At 38.6% G+C, this 15,007-nt stretch overlaps 2 protein-coding genes across 7 annotated transcripts in view; both read left to right on the top strand.

Annotated features, from left to right (window-relative positions):
* Nucleotides 1–9,607, top strand: part of camlg (calcium modulating ligand) — a 26,317-nt gene extending 16,710 nt beyond the window's left edge. For both annotated transcript variants that reach the window (XM_020526753.2, XM_020526751.2), the window contains exons 2-4: nucleotides 1,071–1,543; nucleotides 7,220–7,285; nucleotides 8,402–9,607. In XM_020526753.2, the coding sequence (XP_020382342.1) occupies nucleotides 1,071–1,543; nucleotides 7,220–7,285; nucleotides 8,402–8,593 (731 nt within the window). In that variant the 3' untranslated portion in view covers nucleotides 8,594–9,607. The remainder of the gene's footprint in view (nucleotides 1–1,070; nucleotides 1,544–7,219; nucleotides 7,286–8,401) is intronic.
* ddx46 (DEAD (Asp-Glu-Ala-Asp) box polypeptide 46) overlaps nucleotides 1–15,007 on the top strand; it is a 223,793-nt gene that overhangs the window by 2,022 nt on the left and 206,764 nt on the right. The window lies entirely within an intron of this gene.

Here is a 15,007-nt window from a genome sequence, read left to right as displayed (position 1 = left end):
CTAACTTGGATGTTTATTTCACATTATTCTTTAATTCTTGACCACCTCAGCTTGTGAAACAGCATTGAAAATTGTGTCTTAGCCAGGTTCTCCCATTGGAAACATTGTGGTTCAAATGTTTAGTTTGAGCCAACTTATTTGCAGGTTTCCAATACAGGTTTAACTATCTGAGAGGAATGTTTTGCATATTTTTCTCTTATTGAAGCATAACTTCAGAATGTTGATTCTTGAATCCCTACCAATTATGACTGATTCCACTGCAGTTCCAGAGAAACCATTATAATGCAATCTGAAGGCGGTGGTTGATACATTCTTGTGAACTTATTTAGACCTAGATTGGTGGTTAATGATTTGTACTTTTCAAAACATACAGACAAAGTTAGAGTGACAATGGTAGTATAAAGCAGTTGCGAATGCATCAGGAATACCTGAACCACTTGCACTTCTGCTTTATTGTTTTAATTGTGGGATACAGGAGAGCAGACGTAGTGTTAGTGAGTCCCTGATAGATGTGGCAACCATTGTATTGTTGTTTTGACTTGATCCCTAACCAGATGAAACAAATATGTGATCAAATACGGATGAATGCCAACACTGTTTTTGCTAGTGCTTACAATACCTTCACATCGGAAATAGCCTTCAGAAATAGTGTGGTAGTTGTTATAAGTTAACTTTTTCTAGCAGCGAGCGGTTAATTAAGTTAGCATATTCCTCACTTAACTGGGGATATCTGATAGAATCCGTCCTAGGCTGATATGAAAATCTCTGGTAACCCACCAGGTCCCTAAATAAAACAAATGCAGTGTGGAGTGTTTTTCTTAGGTTAGCGTTAAGGTACATGATACAAGAAATTACACACTTTTTACTTGCACAGTGTCTAATCAGACATGAAATTGGGCATTGTCGAAGAAGAAATTTACCTGAACTTCCAATAATGGTGAACATCACTGTAAAGAATTCAGGAATGTCCTGCTGACTTGAAAAAGGCCCAGATGAATGTTTCTATAAATTTTGAATGCAGTTAATAGGAAAGACAAATATAATCGCCCTCATTTTTCCTTCTATTTCAGAAGAGGAGAACCGAACAGATTCTCTTCCACCATTTGAACTGGAGAAAACAGAGTCGCTGCAAAATTCTAGCCTTCCCAAAAGAACCCCAGGAATCACAAATGAAACTGCTGATGGCTCAGTGGCATCCATTCATTACACTAATGCAAAAGAGCTTCAACAACCATATTCTGTAGACACAAGAGACTCGCTTAGCAAAATTAATGAGGCTGACAATAGTTTAGGGCAAGGAAGTCGGCACTTGGGCAAATCTGATGTACCAATAGAGCAGGCCCAGCGTGCTCCACGTCGTGGTATTGAGCAGTATATATCAAGATTTGATGAAGCAATGAAACTTAGAAATCAGCTGATGAGTGAGAAGTCCGATCATGAAAATGGAGGTGGAGCTGAAGAGTTTGGTACGTTCCGTGTTTTCCGATTAGTAGGGAGTGCTCTGCTAGCCTTAATGGTTCGAGTCTTTATATGCAAATACTTGGTGAGTATCACAGCTTGTTGCTGGTATAAAATATTTGTGCATTATGAGGACAGAAGTTTTTCATATACATGAGTATATTTTTGGTAGACGTTTACAGCTCTCCTGCATTGTTGCTTAGTAACTCAAAGGGGTTCTGCTCATCTTCTGTGGGAAAAAATGTACCAAATTTTGTAAGAAATGGTGAAGTAAATATTTTTTAGTTGGTTCCTGGACAATAAATGGTATTTTTCTTTTTCTTATTTTTATATGCTGTGATTAGGTGACCTCTCACCACCTATACTTGGTGATGCAGTCTGTCATCACAATTGAATCCTTTAACCCCACAATCATTCTTGTGTGAATGTATCCTACTGCTTCCAAAACCAGTATATCCTACAAGAGGAATGGTCCCAGAATGGAATACAGACTTGAATTTGTTGACCCATGCTCTACGCAAAGCATATTTTCCTCATCTTTGTATTCCGGCCCCCTTGGATTGAAGACAGATTTTCCAGTCCATTTTGGATTGTGCCTGTTCATTAGCTTTTAATGAATTATGTACGTGGAAGTCCATACTGTATGTCTTTATTGCTCCACATTCCTAGAAAATTGTCTGTCTTGGGTCAAATGTAAGACCTAACCCGCTTCATGTTGAACTTTATCTGTTAGAGTTTTGCCTACTTGTTTATTCTATCCGTGCCCCCATGTAATTTTCTCCTACATCTATGCTGTTTACTGTGCCTCCCAACTTGGTGCCATCTACAGTTGTGGACACAGCCTGCAGACAGGTTGCTGGTAAATATAATTGCAAGCTGCAGTGAGTAGTGTATTGAGTATCATACAATGTATTTTTTTAGGACATACCTCAGGAGAACTTGGCTTTTGCTGGAAGTTTTCAGTTTCCATAACTTTCTGGTGCCTTTTTTGAATTTACAAGGCTTAACTATTTAATCGTTTTCTGCATTTTGTATTTTAATGTTTCTTATAGGACAACAGGCAAAAAAATTGAAAATTGTTTTCAATTCTTTGATACAGGGGGCTATGCTATAACACAATAGTTGCGTTTCAGTGCAACATCGTGTTAAAGAAAATTGCGCGATATAAATAACTGGGCCTATGGGAAAAGTGGGGTTAGGAGCATATCACTAAAAAAACGTAACACAAAGGATAGCACTACTGTCAACAGCTATTCAGACAGGTTGGTCCGACTGTGACAGCAGCATCGCATCTCCTTCTTGGATTGACACAACTGTCGTCACTATTTCCAAAAAGTGCAGGACAGTTACCGAGTTGTTCAGGTCAATACTTATCTCTTAGTCAGCAACGCAATGACAGATTGACTGGTCATTATCATGTTGCTTGTGGGAGAGTGTTGTGTGAAAGTTAGCTGCTATATTTTCTACAATGACTGCAATTCAAAAATACTTCAGTGGCTGTCAAGCTCTTTGCAACATCCTGAGGTTACGAAAGGTGTAAGCCTTTGTAAGCAAGAAGGTCTAGGTTCAAGTCCTGCCTCACAACTTGATGGCTGGGGAAGGTGCGTATCAATTGGCAAATTCTTTCAACACTGCCAGTAGCAGACTATAAGATTAGGAGAGATTCCTGGTCAACCGTGTGACTGAAAGAACATTGGAGACTTTACCACTATCTGTAGAACATAGAACATTACAGCGCAGTACAGGCCCTTCGGCCCTCGATGTTGCGCCGACCTGTGAAACCAATCTGAAGCCCATCTAACCTAAACTATTCCATTATCATCCATATGTTTATCCAATGACCATTTAAATGCCCCTAAAGTTGGCGAGTCTACTACTTTTGCAGGCAGACCATTCCACGCCCTTACTACTCTGAGTAAAGAACCTACCTCTGACATCTGTCCTATATCTGTCACCCCTCAATTTAAAGCTATGTCCCCTCGTGCTAGCCATCACCATCTGAGGAAAAAGGCTCCCACTGTCCACCCTATCTAATCCTCTGATCATCTTGTATGTCTCTATTAAGTCACCTCTTAACCTTCTTCTCTCTAACGAAAACAGCCTCAAGTCCCTCAGCCCTTCCTCATAAGACCTTCCCTCCATACCAGGCAACATCCTGGTAAATCTCCTCTACACCCTTTCCAATGCTTCCACATCCTTCCTATAATGCGGTGACCAGAACTGTACGCAATACTCCAAGTGCAGCCGCACCAGAGTTTTGTACAGCTGCAACATGACCTCATGGCTCCAAAACTCAATCCCTCTACCAATAAAACCTAACACACCGTACGCCTTCTTAACAATGCTATCAACCTGGGTGGCAACTTTCAGTGATCTATGCATATGGACACCGAGATCTCTCTGCTCATCCACACTACCAAGAATCTTACCATTAGCCCAGTACTCTGTATTCCTGTTACTCCTTCCAAAGTGAATCGCCTCACACTTTTCCGCATTAAACTCCAATTGCCACCTCTCAGCCCAGCTCTGCAGCTTATCTATGTCCCTCTGTAACCTGCAACATCCTTCCGCACTATCCACAACTCCACTGACTTTGGTGTCATCCGCAAATTTACTAGCCCATCCTTCTACGCCCTCATCCAGGTCATTTATAAAAATGACAAACAGCAGTGGCCCCAAAACAGATCCTTGAGGTACCCCACTAGTAACTAAACTCCAGGATGAACATTTCCCATCAACCACCACCCTGTCGTCTTACAGCTAGCCAATTTCTGATCCAAACCGCTAAATCACCCTTGATCCCATGCCTCCGTATTTTCTGCAATAGCCTACCATGGGGAACCTTATCAAATGCTTTACTGAAATCCATATACACCACATCAACCGCTTTACCCTCATCCACCTGTTTGGTCACCTTCTCGAAGAACTGTAGTTCTGGACTGTGACATATACATGTGTATGTTGCAATAGCAACTCAGACTCCTTCAGCGATCTTGTCACCACACCACAAGGATATTGAGGGATATGGAACAAAGATGGGAAAATCAGGTTAAAACATAAGTCAACCATGATCGGACTAATTACTTAAATAGGCTGCTGGAGCCTCATCTTGTACCCAAGTCCTGTGCCTCTGTGTTTCCTTTCAAGGTAAGTTAGATATTCTGTTTTTCACTCTCCCCTACATCCTACTTTTCCTGATAACAGACTTGCTGGTTTCTTTCTTTTCAGTTTTAGTGAAGGCTGACAGGGACAATTTCTCTGGGACTCTCGGACTCACAGCATTGTACAAGTACACTGTAGGTATCATTTGCAGAGGGCTCCTGCCTACTCGTTGGAACTGCGTTATCACCAACACAAGTTCACATTTTAGAAATAACGTTCCCTATTCGTCAGTTGCATTATAGTCAATTCGTGTTGCCAGAACATGCGTTATAGCAGAACCCCCCTATTCATTTTGAAAATTGGGTATTGCTGACTACCTAATTTTTATAGTTTTACTTTTATACTTTTCATTTCTGGTTGTTCTTTGCTGTAAATTTCAAATTAGTTGAATTGTGACTTATTACTGTCATTTTATAATTTAGAAACTTTTGAAAAATGTTGAAAGCAAAATCAAGCTCCAACTGCATATCTGGCATTAACATTTACAGCTTAAAAACCTACAAGGCTCCACTTTTGCATGTACTTATTCAATATTTAATTAATGGAGTGTAGACTTAATTGCTTTAAAGGATATAGTTTCACCTTAGCAATTAAATAGTATATTATGCATGAAACAGCACAGGACTGGTTTCCTTACGAAACAAAATGTACAAACCAAATGTTCCCCACCATACATCTTCTGTTAGAAATAAATCATAAATGTGGCATGGGTTATTTAACCTCTCATTTGTGCCAGAGGAGGCTAATGGTTCTTATTCACCAACCTGTTCTGTGAAAAAAAGTGTTGTAGGTGCTCACTGAAAACATTTCATCAATTTTCTAATTGTTATCATCTTAATATACTGGGAAAAAGTATTTCAATAAAGTCCTTCTTCCAAGAATATTTACATGTAAAAAGCAGCAAATGTTTTTTCAAAAAATGATTTTTCAGAAATATTGATTAAAGAAAGAAAGGATTTCATAAAGTGCAAACATGCTCTATTTGTATAAGACTTATAAATTACAAATAAATATGGAAAGAGGAAGACAAAGTAAGCAATGGATTGATTCTATCATAAAACCAGTGAATGGAAAATTAACTGTATGGGAGAGAGATGGCAATGGTGCAGATTAAAGCTAGTCAAGTGGTTCCATGTATGTTTTAATGCCTGGAGAAGTGCTTTTACGTACCAACATATTGACATATTTTTAAATTGACTTGGAGTCCTGCAACATTTTCACCCTTGCAGATTGTGGAAATATTGACGTTTTAAAACAATTATAATATTCAATTGTAGAAATGTTTAGGAAATGATTTCTAGATCATCTCTCATAATTTGAGAAGCTGCAATCTGAGCTGGAGTACAGTTGTAATGTTTAGCTGCTAATCTCATTTGCCTTTTTAAATCCTGAGGCCAATTGAAATCCTGCAGTTAATCCTGTTTGAGAAAATTTCTGGATACATGGTATCTGTAAATGATGGATTTACACTCTTCTCTTGTCAACAGAATTTAACATGTGGCTGACCCCACTGTGAAATGCTTAATTGTGTTTTCTATTTGTTGTTTAGATACTACTTCATATTTGATTAAAGGTGTGAAAATTTTTACATGGATTGATTCTTTGCAAATATGTCTTTAGAATCTAAAATTGTCACTTTTCACTTTTAGTATGAAAATTGCATAGTATCAAATATTTATGATCTTCCCACTGCTATAGGGAAATTAAAGTAGTGCAGTTACTCAATTAGTCAGTTCTGAAGAAGGGTCTGTGGACTCAAAGCGTTAACTCTGTTTTCCCTCCAGATATTGTCAGATCTGCTGAGTTTTTTGTGTGTTTCGTGTCGGTTTTTTGTTTCATATTTCCGCCATTTGCAATTTGTGCTATTGTAGTTACTCAATTGTCCAGGTCACGTGGTTAGAATACTTATGGTCAGAATGGTTGGTAGATATTCTCAAAGATTTAATGCAAACTTGCTTTGGTTCATGTATCAATAAACAATTACTGAGACATTGAATCTATGGAACATTTCTCCTTGCCACTCTGCGTTGCACAGCATCTGTGATCAAGACCTGACTACCCTTGTATTCCTATACATGTTTAGATTGCAGAACTTTCAACTGTAAAGTTGCCAACATTAGTAAGTCACATATCAGATAATCTGCAGATTGAAGTTAAAAAATAAGCAGTTGATGTTCTTATTAATATCAAAGATTGAGTCACTAAGCACATATAATTAGTTTTCTCTCTTCTGTCATTGTGGTAGCTCCTTAAGAAGTGTTTTTGGAGGCATTTGTAATATACTAAATGTAGTCAGTGACAGTACAAATCTGGAATAATTGTGCAAGTACGACAATAATTGTACAGTTATCATAAGTCTTGCTTAAATATTCCACTGAACAGCAGGTAAGAAATATTTCATATTTTTTATAGTTATGGTGCCAATTACACTCCATAGAAATAATGGAATCTTAGTTAACCAAAGATGATCTCCAGCCCATTCACACATACTTGGCCTTTGAAAGAACTGGCCAATATAACCCCAAAGTCAGCTTTTTTGTTTTTTAATATCATTAATGTTTTTTGTTTTAATGGATTTTTTCCTGTCAATATTTTGCAGGCCATTTTTGCTCCATTTCTTACACTTCAACTTGCATATATGGGCTTATCAAAGTACTTTCCAAAGGTATGATTTAAATCTCTTAAGTGTTCTGCAATTATATGTGATGCGAAGTTAGTGGAGTTACATCTTCAGAAACGACTCCTATACATAATGAAAATGATTTTTAGGTTTCTGAACCCATTTCTTTCAGTTAGCATTCAACAATTTGCACTGTTTATGTTCTTTCTGGTGATTTAATTTCTTGAGAGAAGAAAATAAACAAGCAAATTAAACATCATGGAGAATAAGCTGCAAATTTTCATTGGATTTCAGATTGGTTTAAAAATTTCAATTTGTTGCAAAATAAATCTTGTGACAGAAAGGGATATGATCTAACCTTTCCCTCAAAATCAGCTTCGTTATCAGTTGTCTATTTGTCTGTATCCTCTTTAAACTAGTTAGAAGTTAATACTCTGCAATTAATCAAAGAATTCTTAGATCTTCTATGGTTCTTGAAAAATTACTTGTAATAATCGTTTTGTTTCTTTAACAAGTTTTAGCCAAACTTATCAAAAACATATCACAAAAAACACTTTCAAAGTGTGAATATGGAGATTAATTTCCATATAATAAGGATACATTTGGTTAAAAGATCATTATTTATTGGGAAATATAGCTGCACCTTGATTTTTTTTTTTCTCTTTACTATAGCCAAAAACAGCAGCTGCCTTTCTGATTGGGTGGGAGGAGAAAAAAATTAAAATTACATTAGAAGTGGTGACTAGAGGAATTACCCATAATCCACAACCACAATCCAGTATGTCAGTAAATAATTTTGATCATTCGGTTCTAGTTTTTGCTTTGACTGTTACTTGCTGAGCTCTAGAGTATAAACAGTTTTTCTTTAAAACAGCTGTTTACTATTCCTATGTCTACATGACTTTCGCATGAGTGAACTTCTCACTGCATTGTTGTTTGGTCTGCAGACAACATGTGATGTTGAAGATTAATAATGACACTGAATGAAGCAATCTACATTAGCGGTTAATGCTATCATTTGCTCTGATATATGTAAGTGTGTCAGTGGAAGTGCCAAAAACAACTGCACACATTTATCACTCCAAACTTGAAGGATTGCAGGAATATGAGATATTTCATTTGGGAGAAAATCTTGCTAACTATGAATCTGCTCCTTCATAGAGTGAGAAGAAGGTAAAGACTACAGTACTGACTGCTGCCCTGCTTCTGTCAGGAATCCCTGCTGAAGTCATCAACCGCTCTATGGATACATATGGAAAAATGGGAGATGTGTTTGCAGACCTGTGTGTCTATTTTTTCACCTTTATATTTTCTCATGAAGTAATTCTTTTTATTGGTGTTGATTTGCCTTGATGTCATTGGGGCATGAGAAGGAGACAAGAACAGTACAAGTTTTGTTTAATCTAACTTTGCCATTTCCACTATGTCATTCATCAGTCTTAATGGGCACTGGATTTTTCAGAAAGTTGCAGGCTATCCAACCCTTTTCTGAATTACTATATTCAGAAATATCTGAAATAAAAAATGAACAGATAAAACTAAATTGTTATAAGCTTAGGAAAACATTTTGCAGAGATTTTAGCTCCACATATTAGTGTTATTTATGAACCAAGTACAAGAAGAAATATTCTTCCTTTAATTTAGGCAGATTTTGACATTAAATGTTACGTTGGTACAGTTTTCGAAAGCTGAGTTCAAAATGTACAAAAATTTCATGTTTGGCTGCACATACATCTGCATATATATGAGATAACAAGGTGTAGAGCTAGATGAACACTGCAGGCCAAGCAGCATCAGAGGAGCAGGAAGGCTTATCGTTTCGGGCCTAGACCCTTCTTCAGAAAATTTTCTGAAGGATTTTCTGAAGAAGGGTCTTGGTCCAAAACGTCAGCCTTCCTGCTCCTCTGATGCTGCTTGGCCTGCTGTGTTCATCCAGCTCTACACCTTGTTATCTCAGATTCTCCAGCATCTGCAGTTCCTACTACATCTGCATATATATGTCTGCTTATAAACCACCTGTAGTGCAATAAAAATGCAGCCTTTAGCATAGACATTTTTTGTTTGAAAAGTTAACACGACTGTGAATATTACAATTGTCTATTTGACATCTATCTGCATTGGTTTGATACCATGCTTTACTAGGAAGATCCCACTGTCCAGTGTGTTTCTTATTTGACTTTAATTGTAACATATTGTGATTAAGTTATTTTACCCATGTTTTGTATTTATATTGTATTAAATCATCTTGGTTATAGTAACTTGTTGGATACTATGCATTTCCTGTAAGTTGTCAAGGAGCAGAGCGAACATTTTCATTGTGCAATTTAAGATTCATTAAAAGTTAAATGCATAACACTTCAGAAGTTATTCAAAATGCTCGTGAAAATGTATCCCAAAAATTCCTCTGTTGCAAAATATTATTTGACAACTGATCGAACACTTCCCGTTTTCATCTTTATCTGACTAGGTTGTATTGGAAATTAATGTTTCTTTTATGCAATGGCACTTTAGCTTGGAAAGGAAAGTGCAGGATAAATTAGCAAGGTGGGGTGTAAAGGGTGTAGTATGGGAAGGGCAATCTACTTTTTGTTTTACTGGCTGCAAAGCATGCCATCTAATATTTATTAACTCAAATTCTGGAATTTTAAGTAAAATCCCATGTCAGATAAATCAGGTTTCCTCTGAATGTCCATGTTTATTCAAAGAAGCATCTCCTATTGATACATAGTGCCAAAAGAGACTTTACCAAGGTTATTTGTTTCTTCAGTGTCACATCAAAACTAGTCCTCTACTCACTTCTTGTCACATACACATTACCAGCAGAGGTCATTTAATTAAATGTTTCCATAATGAGGTCATGTATGTGGTAGCTAGGGAACATGTATGTAACTTATTTGAAAGTGGTAATATATCACATATTTAACATAATAATCCTGCAAAAAAAATGACCCAAAGAAGATAAAGTGTGCAACTTTGGTAGACTTAATTTTGCCAAAATTGAGCGGTGGATGTGGTAGACAGTGGTGAACAGTCCTAAGTGTCATCTGACAAGGAAGCTTCTTGTGAAGTAGAGAGAATTTTCATATTGTCTGAAGAATGTTTCAGTACTAATAGCACCTGAGAAATGACCTGACAAAGTAATCTCTGGCTTCTTGGAAGACCTTGAAACATCTTTTCAGGCTTCAGCAAAGCTCGGCAAACATGAAAGAACAGCATTGCCAAGTTGCTTGCAATGTGCCTAGGAAAGGGGACAATGAAAATTAGATTTCTTTTAAAACCCATTCTATGCTGGGGTCAATGAAGCCAACTTGTAACTATTGCTTTGGTGAAATTAGTGAACTGAACACTACGTAAGAATCTTGTTGTGAGCATCATATTGCACCATTTGCTACTTCTCATTGCTCAGTAAAATTAGTTCTAGCAGGTTTGATATTTTGTTATTATTTTGAATGCATCAGCTCCTATGGTACAGTTCCATTGGTTCATTGTGGAAACAACAGTTGTCTGTAATCCCAAACAGGCTTTTCTTTACTTTGGTGGGCTGATGGCATTCTCATATTGATGGGCCACCCTCATCTTCCCAAGTGCCATCAGGGATCATAAATGCTGGCTGTTCGCACACTCCATGAATACATTTTTATAAAATGGATTTAAGGTTTTGGTGGTATCAATTAAATTTCATCATTTGAGCCCTTCCCTTACATTACAGCCTTGTTGATGACGAAAGCTAATCAATTTACCAGTATATCCAAATGAATGCAAACAGCACAATAATTTTACACAATAACTACTAATTGCTTCTGGATGATATATTTATTGCCCTTGTGTTGTCATTAGACCAAACAAATTGCCAACAAACACTGAAGCTGAGGTAACATTTTACAGTTAAAAGTGTGATTTTAAAATGAGAAGCAAATAGCATAAGTAGCACATTCCAAGTTATTACAGTCTGATTTTTGTAAACAGACAAGTACAATAAAGTCCGTGTTGTCAGATCCCAAGTATTTGGAATTCTTGTGTAACCAGCAACGGAGATTCAAAAGGGGAATTCTGGACGCTTGGGATCCCGATAAGGGGGATTATGCCAGGAAGGGAATAATGGATCAGATGCTTTATTGAAACTAGTTGAAGACATACCTTGAAGCTCACACGGAGAATTCCCAGATTCAAATGGGAACCATTGGATTGTGCTGCTTGTTTTTAAAATACATGTTTAGCTTGTGACAGCAACGAGTATTGCTCAAGCAACTGACTGGCGGATTCGGGTAACGGCCTATGCCTGCCATTTAACTGGGAGATTTCGGTATAAAGCATAAAAAAAATTCCTCCCCAGGTCAAGTCACATTGCTGCTGCTTTTTGCAGTCATTAACCTGTCTCTTCCCGTTTTGAATTTTCAGGTTCTCTTTTTATATACTTGATACATTTTCTGTTTCAATATACAAAATTCACATTTTTTCTGTGTTATTAACTTAAGTTCATTCGGTAAAACTCTGATTGGACATCAAATTATGTTCATCCAATAGCCAAATATTCTTTGGGAGTCAGGGCAACTGGTTCAATTTAAATGTTAGACTGTTGCTATAAGGAAAGAAAAATATAATGTAAAGGTATTCATAGCCAAATAGAAGCTTTGATAAGAACACAAGATGTAGGATCTATTTAAACTGTATTTCCTTGGTCTGTACCACGTCCCTTGATCCTGAGTGTTGAAAAGTCTGCTGATTGTATCTTGAGAAGAAACTGAGTATCTAAAGTCATGTAAAGTATAAATTACAAAGATTCACATGCTTTGAAAGGCAAAATTTCTCCTTTTCTCAATTCTAACAGGCCAATCCCTTAGCCTGAGACAATGGCATTCGAAGTAGCTTCTCCTGACTCCGATAAAGCACCTACATGCTCAGGCCTTTAAAAATATTAATCACCTGTCATTCTTTGAAATAATATAAATGAAACAAATCAAAATAGTAACAGTTGCTTGAGTTTGTGGAATACATTCACAACACTTCATTAGAACATTACATTGTGGATCTAAACAGGTTATTTTAGGCTTTGTTTTGAGTAATGAAACAACTTAGTAATTTCATTGTAGGAGATCCTCTGGGCAAGACTGATCATAATGAGAGAATTTCACATTGAGTTTGAGTGGCATGTAAGTTCACATGCTTTAGGTGTGAATGGCTTTTATATGTTAATATTCAGAAGGTTTTGGGTTTCTCTGTTTATGAAACAAATAATTAATGTATGTACAACAAACACCCATCTAGTAAAACCTATCTGGTTCACTAATATCTTTCAGGGAAGAAAATCTGCTATCTTCAACTGGTCTGGTTTACGTGTGGCTGCAGACCCACAGCAATCTGGTTGACTCTCAGTTACCATCTGAAATGGCCTAGCAAACAATTCAGTTCTACCAGTTGCTACAAAGTCTGAAAGAAATGAAACAGGACAGATCACCTGTCATCAGCCTAGGCACTGGAAAAGACAACGGCAGAAACAGCCCTGTTGACCCTGCAAAGTCCTCCTTATTAACATCTGACTAGTGCCAAAATTGAGAGAGCTGTCTCACAGACTAATCAAGGAACAGCCCTTCATAGTGATACTCACAGAATCATACCTTACAGGTAATGTCCCAGATACCACCAACACATCTCTGGATACGTCCTATCCCACTGGCAGGACAGACTGAACAGAGGATGTGACACAATGATATACAGTTGGGAGGGAGTTGCCCTAGGAGTCCTCAACATTGATTCCAGTCCTCATGAAGTCTCATGGCTTCAGGTTAAACATGGGCAAGGAAACCTCCTGCTGATTACCACCGACTGCCCTCCGTAAGCTGATGAATCGGTACTCCTCCATGTTGAACAACACGTGAAGGAGGCACTGAGGATGGCAAGGGCACAGAATCTGGGTGGGGGATTTCAATTTCCACCGCAAAGAGTGGCTTGGCAGCAGTACTACTGATCAAGCTGCTTGGGTCTTGAAGGACATATTTGCTAGACTGGGTCTGCAGCAGGTGTGAGGGAGCGAATAAGATGCAAAAACATACTTGACCTCATCCTTACCAATCTGCCAGGTGCAGATACATATGTCCATGACAGTATCGGTAAGAGCGACCACTGCATAGTACTGTGGAGATGAAGACCCACATTGACATTGAGAATAACCTCCATTGTGTCATGTGGCACTATCGCTGTGCTAAATGGGACAGACTTGGAACAGATCCAGCAACTCAAGATTGGACATCTGTGAGGCACTGTGGGCTATCAACAGCAGCAGAATTGGACTTCAGGACAATCTGTAACCTCATAGACTGGCATATCCCCCACTCAACCATTACCATCAAGCCAGGGGATCAACCCTGGTTCAATGAAGAGTGCAGGAGGGCATGCCAGAAGCCGCACCTGGCATTCTGAAGATGATGTGTCACCTGGTGAAGCCACCAAACAAGACTATGTGCATGCCAAACAGCATAAACAGCAAGGGTAGACAGAGCTGTGTGATCCCACAACCAATGGACCAGATATAAACTTTGCAGTCCTGCTACATCCAGTCGCAAATGGTGGTCGACGATTAAACAACTCGGTGGAAGAGAAGTCTCCACAAATATCCCCGTCCTCAATGATGGATGAGCCCAGCACATCAGTGCAAAAGATAAGGCTGAAGCCTTTGCAGCAATCTTCAGCCAGAAGTGTCAAGTGGATGATGCATCTCGGCCTCCTCCAGTGGTCTCCAGCATTACAGATACCAATCTTCAGCTAATTCGCTTCACTCCATGTGATATCAAGAAAAGGTTGAAGACACTGGATACTGCAAAAGCTACAGGCCCTGACAACATTCCAGCAATAGCACTGAAGACTTATGCTCCAGAACTTGCTGCTCCCCTAGCCACGTTGTATCAGCACAGTTACAACACTGGCATCTATCCGACAATATGGAAAATTGCCCAAGTATATCCTGTGCATAAAAAGCAGGACAAATCCAACCCGGACAGTTACCACCCCATCAGTCTACTCTCGATCATCAGTAAAGTAATGGAAGGTGCCATCATTAGTGCTATCAAGCAGCACCTGCTCAGTGATGCAGTGTTTGGGTGTCGCCAGGGCCACTCAGCTCCTGACCTCATTACAGCCTTGGTTCAAACATGGACGAAAGAGCTGAATTCCAGAGGTGGGGTGAGAGTGACAGCCCTTGACATCAAGGCTACATTCGACTGAGTGTGGCATCAAGGACCACTAGCAAAACTGCAATCGATGAGATTCAGGGAGAAAACTCTCTTAGTTTGAGTCATACCTGACACAGAGGAAGATGGTTGTGGTTGTTGGAGGTCAGTCATCTCAGTTCCAGGATATCTCTGCAGTGGTTGTTGGAAATTAGTCATCTCAGTTCCAGGATATCTCTGCAGGAGTTCCTCAAGGTAGTGTCCTAGGCCCAACCATCTTCAGCTGCTTCATTAATGACCTTCCCTCCATCATAAGGTCCAAAGTGGGGATGTTTGCTCATGATTGCATAATATTCAGTACTGTTCAAAACTCGTCATCACTGAAGAAGTCCATGTTCAAATGCAACAAGTTCTGGACAATATCCAGGCTTGGGCTGACAAATGGCAAGGAAAATTCATGTCACACAAATGCCAGGCTATGACTATCACCAATTAGTGACAATATAACCACCAGCTCTTGACATTCAACAGTGTTACCATCATTGAATCCCCCAGTAACAGCATCCTGGGGGTTATCATTGACCAGAAACTCAGCAGGACTTAC

The sequence above is a fragment of the Rhincodon typus genome, chromosome 12 (genome assembly GCF_021869965.1).
Source record: "Rhincodon typus isolate 14 chromosome 12, sRhiTyp1.1, whole genome shotgun sequence".
Classification (NCBI taxonomy): domain Eukaryota; kingdom Metazoa; phylum Chordata; class Chondrichthyes; order Orectolobiformes; family Rhincodontidae; genus Rhincodon; species Rhincodon typus.
This window is presented reverse-complemented; position numbering and strand designations above follow the sequence as displayed.